Source organism: Molossus molossus, unplaced genomic scaffold, assembly GCF_014108415.1.
Source record: "Molossus molossus isolate mMolMol1 unplaced genomic scaffold, mMolMol1.p scaffold_m16_p_13, whole genome shotgun sequence".
In the NCBI taxonomy this organism is placed as follows: domain Eukaryota; kingdom Metazoa; phylum Chordata; class Mammalia; order Chiroptera; family Molossidae; genus Molossus; species Molossus molossus.
Genome location: NW_023425348.1, coordinates 92,231,739 through 92,241,207, shown reverse-complemented (window position 1 = coordinate 92,241,207; position 9,469 = coordinate 92,231,739). Strand labels below are relative to the sequence as shown.

Sequence of the window (9,469 nt, the reverse complement as noted above, 5' to 3'; positions counted from 1 at the left end):
TTATCTCCCATCACCACAATCCACTTTTCCTAAAAGTGTATCACCTGTCATACAGTAGGTGCTCAGTATTTATTGAATGATTCTGGGATGTGCGCTAATTAAACACTGCACTATTATAAATGTTAAAACTAGAGCAGGAAAGTATAGACCAAAAAAAATCTGGAAGACAGTATGTTTTCATAGAAGCACAGAGCTAAGACGTAGCTCTTCCCTGCACTCACCAATCCATCCTCATTGTTAAATAATCTAAAACTCAATGCTGGGTCATTTTTCTATGCAATCATTCTAAAGGCTTAAATACAAGTAATGAGGTCCTAGTAGGATTCTTTAGATTTTGTCAGAGCTATACAAATAGATGGTGAAAGGTATTTAAAAGTGCTACTTACGGCCTAGAGAAGTAGAATGCTGTTGGAGCCACAATTTAAAGTGCTTCCTAAAACCCTTCCTTTTCTTAAGACCTCTTCCTTGGAAATAACTCCAACTAGATGTATTGATTGGGAGTTTGGAATGGTAGTAGTAAAGAGTGGGTCATGACTATTTCTCACGCAGGAAAATACTTAATCTTAAAACTACTAGTAATTTATTTTGTAACAATGGTGGACCAATGGAAGGAAGTCTTTACTGGAATAAGGCTGCCTGCCTGGGTTCTTCTGTATAACCCTTCTTTTCCTTTGGCACCTGTTAAGTCGATCTACAATAAAGAAAATAAACACAGTGATGTCCACCCAGAACTGAATGTTAAACTTTGCATCCTCCCCATCTCTTCCAGGGACAAATAAAGAACCCAGAAATGAGCCCAAGCAAGAACTCTCTCAAAGCACACAGATCCTAAGTTGAAAAACCATTTATTTTACTGGAAAGAAAAAAAGTGATCCAACTTTTTGTGTCCACCTGCCACAAGCCTTTGGGCCAAAGACTCAGAAGCAGTGATATTCTCACCAGGTTCATTCCCAAATCCAACACCCACTGGAAGCAGGAGGTGGGGAGACGACGTAGCCCCCACCACAGTTTCTGCACACAACGAGGCCTGCTAGGAGAACAGAACATGAATGGGAAACTACAGAAGTAATGAAGGACAGGAAGAACAGGAAAATGGGCAGGAGAGAGGGAAGGAAAAGGTGGTCTGAACTTAGCAAGGTAAATTAAGGTCCACGATTCCTGAGGGACTGAACGCACAGAGCCGAGAACGTCCCGGAGATGGGGTACCATGAAGAGTGTATTCTCATGCACAACCGCAGCTTGGAATTTCAGCCCACACATATCCCACCTGAAAGAGAGCACAATACAGGGGCTTTACAGCAAAGCTCAAAAGGGCTTTCCCACTTAAAACTTCAAAGAACATCTCTACAAAGTCTGGTAACTTGACTTTGGTAAAGTTCATTACTTGTATCCATCTACAATGTCACAATAACCTCAAAAAGTGAAAAGAGCAAGAAGGCCAGAGAGTAATTGGGAAGGTCAAACAATCCCAGACTGGGACCTTTCTTTAAATTAAATTGTAGCCCTGACCATTTTGGCTCAGTGGTTAGAGCGTCAGCCTGCAGACCAAAGGATCACGGGTTCAATTGCTGGGTAAGGGCCCGTATCTGGGTTGCAGGTTTGATCCCCAGCCCTGGTTGGGGTCCTGTGGGAAGCAACCAATCGATGTGTCTCCCTCTCATTGATGTTTCTCTCTCTCTCCCTTCCTTCCTCCCTCCCTTCCACTCTATCTAAAAATCAATGGAAAAATATCCGAGTAAGGAATAACAAAAATAAATTGCAAATTTTCTTCATGAGAGTAGGCAAAGACATTGCATTTCCCTTGATATTAACATTAGCATTCCTCAGAGAAGGTAATACCACATCACAAACTGTAATGTAGAAAGCAGGAAATGGGGAAGGTTCCAATTAGCTCTCGGGGGTAAAAACTATGTTTGAATCTGGGAGTTACTAACAAGGTCCAAGTTTAAAAACCCATTCAAAATCTAAGCAAAAGCAGCATCAACTCAACAAGCTGTAAGACCTGCTGACATCCACTTCTGCCTAGCGAAGAAACTAAAAGAATGTACTGGAGGGCAAATGTAAACTACATACCAAGTTTCGTTTCCAGCCCTGAGTGATTTCCTATCTAATAACCCTAGGCATCCTACATACCTTTTTCCCTAACAGAAAAGATGATGGAGTATCACCCACCCTGTTAACTACAGGCTTCTGAATCAATGTCTGGGACACACTGGGGGAAACTCAAAACAAAGGGCATTAAGAATCACCCTTTAATACAACAGCAATCTCAAACACCTAGAGCCCAAAGCTGGCAAGCATCAGAAAAGAATATACTCAAGTAGAGCCAAATGGATCATGAGGCTCAAAATGTGGAGTACAGGAAAAAGCCAGAGGACTCAAGGTAGAGCTGGTTGTTCAAGAGGATTAAATGCCCATAACTAGTGGGAAGATAAAGAGAGTGATCTGCTTAAGGCAACGATTTTCAACCCTTTTCATCTCATGACAGGCACACAAACTAATTACTAAAATTCTGTGGCACACCAAAAACTATTTTTCGCCAAGCTGACAAAGAAAAAAACAACAACAACAACAAAAAACACAGGTATACTTTTGATTTATTCACTCTGGACAACTATTGTTGTGTTGGCTGTTGTCCTTTTCTAAATATGACAATCTAAGTGAAAAGAGGTCAGTGCCCCTGATTAGTCAGGTATTACGTGTTTTAAAAAGTTTTGTGGCACATGGGTTGAAAACCACTGGCTTAAGGCAAAGCTCCCAATCCTGGATTTCAATATTACTAGAGTAAAATTACAGGTGTGCACACATATTACCTATCTTAAAGAAGTGGAGAGGATGTCAAATCTAACCCCGTGGGGACAGTTTGTAGAACAAAGTACACCGGCTCTTAAAGGACAGATTCAAAGATAAAACAATGGAGCGAGCGCACTATTCAGGGCTGTGTGGAGAAGTTGGGGTTAAGTCTATGCCCCAGATTCCTTGCTGAACTCAAATGTATGAATTAAAAGAAGATATATTTTCTACTCCTCTGTCCCAACTTAACATCAAATAAGTATTTTCTATAAAGCTCATAGGGGGTAAACTATTAAGAAATGTTAGAAATATGCTTCTTCAAGATTAAGATGATGCCATTTGGGTAGTCTTCATAGTAACTGGGACCTGAGCAGTGATGACCAGTTAACTATACGGTTATTGATTTTATCATTACAGGTCATTATCAGACCTTTCACACAGCACAAAGCAGAACAGGAAACTTGCAGACCTTAGTAATGTTACATACCTAGGAATTTCAACAAAGGCTCTGAAAAACAGCACACCCAAGTCTGAATGTCTGGTCTCAGGTCCAGTTCATTTATAGCACATAGGTGTGACCCAAGATTCATCACACCATTCTTTGTTTTTCCAGACAGATAGGATCAGACTGACCCCCACTACCAGGAGCCCTGGAAAAATAGCCATGAGGGCTAAGAATGTTTATATATTTCAAAAAGTTAACTAGTTAGGACTTTTTTCTAGCCTCTGAACCATGCTAGTAACCTTACCTTAACCCTGCAAAAAAGCGAGCAAGCAGGGCAGCCTAACTGGAGCCTTTAGGCTGCAGGAGGAACGGCAAAACCAGAACACATGACACCCCACCGCTCTCACCTCAAGCTTTAAAAAGCTGAATACCGCGCCCGATCCGCATACTGCTCCCGCTCATACCGGGCCATGTTGTACAGGGAATTCCGCGCGGCTGCCGAAGCTTGGGATAACTCATTGTCATGCCCGTAACCGTAGCCCTCTCCAACAGTGGGGACTGGGGCTGTAGCGCGACGCAGGGGGCTCCGATCCCGCCCGTAATATGAAGTGGAAGCTGCAGTAACAGCAGCAGCGGCTGCTGCAGCAGCAGCGGCTGTAGCAGCAGCAGCTCCTGAGGTCGGCAACAGGTGTCTATCGTAGGGATCGAGAGAGGTGGAGGTGAGGTGACTGGCCATGGCTGTGTTCTGGACTTGTGGCAGCTGGGACAGGGTCTGCTCTGCGTAATTATACGCGGAGGCAGCTGCAGCCGCCACTGCCTCATAGGACCGGGCAGCACGGCAGCGCTTGTAGTAGGCATCGAGCGCTCCGTATGCGTTGTTGTAATACAATGAATCCCCATAGCTCATGGTGTAAGGTGTACGCACTGCTCCATATTGCTCATTATACTGCTCGGTAAAGTCTGCCACTCGGCCCGAACGATCTATTGGACACTCTTTGGACCAGTGCCCCTCTTTCCCGCACCGATAGCAGCCGCTCTGGTCTCCCATCCCGGGCGCAGTCCTAAGTCGGCTGGTGGACAACTGCACGTGCATTCGTTTGCCTTGAAGAAACAGACGCAAGAAGGGTTGCTATCACTCTTAGTCATAGCCCCAGCCCCTACCCCAGACACTGGACATAGCAGTGGCTTTACCTAGACAACGCTAATGCAGGACTCAATGCCAGAAAGATTTATTTTTAAAGTCCAATATATAAATTTAGTATAATAACCTGATTTCAGACAAAGATTAGATGAAGAAATGTTTCCACTCTAACACCTAACACTAGTTCAATGCTTAAGAAAGAAACCACTCTCATGCAAAAACAAGCATCTCATTCTTTGCCAACTAACTGTGGACAAAAACTACTCTGAACAGTGGCCCAATGTCAAAAGAAACCGCAAGATTGCTCAACAAGATTCTGGAACCTCCAATCCTCACTATCAAAGACTCTGATTTCATTAAGCAGGAGAATGCAAAGACCAGTCAGTCCCCCCAGACTTCCACCCCACTCCAAAATCAAAGAGAATAGAATAAGACTCTAAAGTTACCACTGACAGAGAGTGATCTAGACTTGATGAGTGTGATGGGCAATTTTCAGATATTTGGAAATAACACTCATGAACTGGGGGAAGAGGAGTGAAATGCAAGTTGGAGGACTGCCCGCTCTTTAACTGGGTCCTTTCAATTGCTGGTTCTGCTATTTATCCCAACAAGGGTACTTGACAATCTGACAATTTTGATTACCCCTAGTAGAATCAAAGGAAACAGGGCAGGGAGTTCATAAGATGCCTCCAGTTTTTTAAAGATTTGGGAAAAAACGTGGAGAAAAGGGGTGGGGGGGGTGAGAAAAGTGAAGAATAACCAGTAATACTAGTTAGTGGAGCTAACTGTTCATTTTAGCAAGATTAAGTACTTTTACTCCTTAAACTGGAATCTGAGATTCTAAGAATATGCACTTACTACTTTTTTTTTGCTCAAAACAATTTGCATTCTAGAAATGCAAAATATCACTTCTAAAAATCTAATTTAAAAAAAATTTTTTTTCTGGAAAATTTTAAGTTTTAAACCTTTTCACAGAAGCAGTTTCCACCTAACATGATCTACCAATTTAATGGTAAGCAACAGCCCAGCAAAAACTTTCTAGTGCAACTGGTTGTGATGCACCCAAACATGCAGATGTCAAAAAAGGGAATGGTTAGAACCAGAGGAGAGTCAACAGGTTCATCTATTCATCTAACATTACAGAAAGTAGTAAATACACAATTTCACCTGCAAAATTAAAGTTAGGTTCTGGGAGCCTAGAAAAGTGAAAAGGAGTGGAAGGACCAAAATACCAAAAAAGTCCTGGTTTAAACATTACATCTGGTAAGTGTAGGTTGCAGGTTAAGAGTTAAAATATGCAATTAAATATGTGAGTGCTTTAAAGTGCTAACACCTGTGTCCCTCTGGCATTTGCCCACAGGGCTACTTTGGCATCTAACAAAATCAGAGGAAATAAGTGTAACCAAGGAACCAACCAAGCGTATTCCAAGACATAAAAGATCATTATTAACTATTCTGAGATAAGCTAGAAATAGAAGCTAAGTTTTTAAACTATATAGAATAGATTCTTTTAAATGGGTAGACAATAAATACAGTTCACCCTTGAACAACACAGATTTGAACTGTGTGGGCCTACTTATGCCCATGAAATTCAAACCTGTATTGTCCAAGAATTAAATGTATTTTCAATTGAGGATGGGAATCCACTTACACTGAGTGCCAACTTAAGTAATACTAGGATTTGACTGTGGAGTGGGACAGCGGCCCTAACCCCAGCATTGTTCAAGGGTCAGCTGTATACCTAACACAAAGAAATGACCACTAATAAATACTGATACTCTACATACATATAAAACTCTACTAGACAGTATTAAGGAGAATAGTTAATAAGAAAAATAGAGCAAGAATGACTAAGTATAGGTAGCAGAGAACCTACAGTTCAATGCTAAAGGATCTGTCCTGAAATCTGTCCACCCTGTTCCTCCCTTACACATGTAACTGCTATAAGCAGACACCACCACCTCTTCTAACAGTGTTTACACATAAAAGGATTTCCAAAATGTAGGTATCAGACCACAAACCGTCCACAAGAGCAGCCTTCGCTCCCAATTAAGTTGTTGACACAAAATAATTCTCAACTTACCAATTCAAAAAGGAAAACAAACTAGACCCTAGAGACCTATGACACCTCCTTAATAATGCACAGCAATACCCATGACACAAGGCACCTATTACATGGGATAATGATGATCAGATCTCCAGCTCTAAAAAAGGTCCAATTTAAGGGAAATAGACAGCAAAGATAGCAGGAATTACTCTAAACAAGAGAAGTTCTCAGGGAAAGCAGCAGCCACTACCTTACTTTGGACTTAAAAGGTTAGAATGTAGGTTAAAAATGTAGCAGGGAGTTGTGGGAATACCCAACAATTTGGAAGCAGTTACATCAAAGGGAAAAGGCTCTTTTTTAACACTGGAGACCCCAAACGGGGTAAAAGAAGAGTTAACAACTCACCATAGTTACCACCCTCTTCATGACTGCCACACTTGGCACAGAAGCTTAGATCTTAAAGCAAGAAAAAAATCCGTTCCAAATAAAGTGGCAGTCCAAAGCATCACTCATGCTGTCCTCTAGGCACACTAAAACAATCCATCTAGTCGAAGCTTCAAGGTAACACCCGTCTAAGTGCTCTATTCCCAAAGAATAAGTCCATCCCTCCCCCACAAACCAGTGAAAAAACATTGCCATTATTGCCTCCCAACCCCACCTCTCAATACCTCCTCCTCAGAAACTCCTGAAATCAGCCTTTTAATTGTAGAGTGTCCTCCTCAAAACAGAACCTCTTGGTATAAGCACCAAGAACTGTAGCCCTTTAAAGACACCAGTTAAAGACTAGTTATCTTTACTGAAAGGTTATGAGGGTGATGAGGTGGAGGAGTTTAACAGGAATTCTACTCTTAAATGTGTTGCTGAAGCAGCCTTTGCCAGGTTCTTCATATATAAAATAACGCCTAATTCTGACACAGGCATATCTTGCTTTATCAAGCTTCACAGATGTTGCTTTTTTACTTTCAAGACCCTCCACCACCAAAAAGATTACAACTAGCTTTGACTCGTTTTATTGCAACACTCCCTTTTTGCAGGGGTCTGGAACTGAACCTGCAATATCTCCGAGGTATGCCTGTACTGTACTGAGGCAATAAATTCAAAGTGAAAAACTGCAACGTGCTCTACTACCCCCACAAAGACAACATAACTGGGCAAATCTTCAGAGAAAAGGATTTCTGCACTAACAGGCATAAAAGCCTTATGGGCTCCAAACTAAAGCCAAGTGGTTTTTCTCCCAGAGTCTTGATTTGCCTAAGGTAAAGCCTCTAAATCCCAAGCATTCTCCATTTAGGTCCACCTCCCACACTTAATCCTTTACCATCAGCCAGCCACCAGCTGTATTTCTCCCCAAACCCCTCCCTTTACTTATCCAATCTATTTTCTGCATACAGCCTTGTGTCCAGCCCTCTTCCCAAAGAGGGTGGGTGGTTCACCTTGAAACTCTGTGTTGTCAAGGCCCCTGATGGCCTCCACCGCATCTTCTGCCCGCTCCATGTGTACAAAGGCATAATCTTTCACGATGTCACATTCGATGACTGGACCATACTCCTCAAACTTGGCCCGAAGCTCTTTGTTGGTACACGTGGGACTGATGTTGCCCACATGCAACTTTGTGGACGTTTTGCTCTTATTCTTGCTGGCTTCCACATTGATGTTCACCCCGTGTAGCTTGTAGTGGTGCAGGTTGCGTATGGCATCCTCTGCCGCCGTCTTGTCCTCTATGTGCACAAAGCCGTAGTTCTTAATGATGTCACATTCCAGCACCTTCCCATACTGCTCGAACAGTGAGCGGATCTCCTGCTCTGTGGCCTCCCGAGGCAGGTTTCCTATGAACAGCTTCACCATCTCGAGGATGCCTGGGTGAGAAGAAACAATTTTAACAAGACCTTAGGTCCACATCAATTAAAAGAAAAAAATACTGTCATCTCCTTTCACTCTAGCAAATATTTCCAAAGAGTTGTCCCTCTCTCACAGGACCACCTCCGAACAATAACAAAGGGAAGTGGGAATAAGGAGGCCCCCTACAGTACCAGTTACAGACCTATTAAGAGTTAAGATATGTGTAATAGAGAGGTCTCAAGTACACAAAGGGTTTGGCAAGAGATGGATATGGTAAGGAATGGAAATGAAAGTGAGAGCTTAAGTGCAGCGCTGGGGAAACTAGGCTTTTCTATCCACTACAAGGAGAGTCAAATCAAAGGTCTAACTACTGGCTGGCTGAATTGACTGCCCGAAATTATGAATCGGCTCTTCCTCTCACAACCGAGTAGCCACCATTTCCGGAAAAGTGGACCTTAGAATAGCTACGTTTTAGGGTTTCCTTTGGAAGCAGTTAACAGGCTGACTAGGGCCAGATAGCGAGGGCCGAGAAAAGTACAGGAAGTGCTGGAGTGCGGAACGCCTCTCTCGGGGCTCCCGCGGAACGGAGACATGCGTGACCAGAAAGGGGGGCTTCAGGATAATGAGCCAGATACCAATGTCTCAGGGCCAGAGAAATTCTCGAAACGGGGTGCAATTCCTAAGTCTAAGGGAAGCGTGGTTACCTCAGCGGAAACCTCGAAGAAAGAAGCCGCGCCAAGTGGGATAGACGGCAGGATGGGAGACAGAGAGCAAGGTATTCTCAGGGGAGGTCGTGGGGGAAGGGACTCTCCACGCTTACCGCGAAATGCCGAGCACCGAAATCGGTTCTCAGTTACCGGTACGGAGGCCGCGACCCCACTAGAATAGCCCAAGGGAGTGAGATAAGATTTAGCAGAGCAAAATAGGATTTAACAGAGCAAAATAAAGACAGTGGAGGGGGACGGAGTCTCTCACCCGCACAGAAATCTGCAGGAACTCTTCCTCACGGTGCCGATGCTTCTGACAAAACGCTAAAATGGCGGCAGTCGCAGCAGTGACTCTGGGTAGAGAGGGGGAGGTGAGCCTACCACCGGATTGGCCGTTCAGTAAAGTAAAAGGCAGGCGTTCGCGCAGATCCTCTTCCTGACTGGTTGTCATGAACGCCAATTACCTGAGAGGCCGGGAAGAGGTGGAAACGTCAGTA

The 9,469-nt window shown here is 43.4% G+C and overlaps 1 protein-coding gene across 2 annotated transcripts; it reads right to left on the bottom strand.

The window, feature by feature from the left end:
* Window positions 1-828: 828 nt before the first annotated feature.
* On the bottom strand, window positions 829-9,469 carry LOC118627942 (RNA-binding protein 4). Of its 2 annotated transcripts, XM_036258507.1 has the most exons (4): window positions 9,241-9,469; window positions 7,860-8,282; window positions 3,646-4,339; window positions 829-1,267 (listed from the first exon to the last, which is right to left on the bottom strand). In XM_036258507.1, exons 2-3 carry the CDS (start codon window positions 8,269-8,271, stop codon window positions 3,654-3,656), a joined length of 1,098 nt encoding a protein of 365 aa, XP_036114400.1. In that variant the 5' UTR covers window positions 8,272-8,282; window positions 9,241-9,469; the 3' UTR covers window positions 829-1,267; window positions 3,646-3,653. The 2 variants fall into 2 exon arrangements, with proteins under 2 accessions (XP_036114400.1, XP_036114401.1); XM_036258508.1 differs by lacking the exon at window positions 3,646-4,339 and having other exon boundaries at window positions 835-1,267; window positions 9,241-9,464.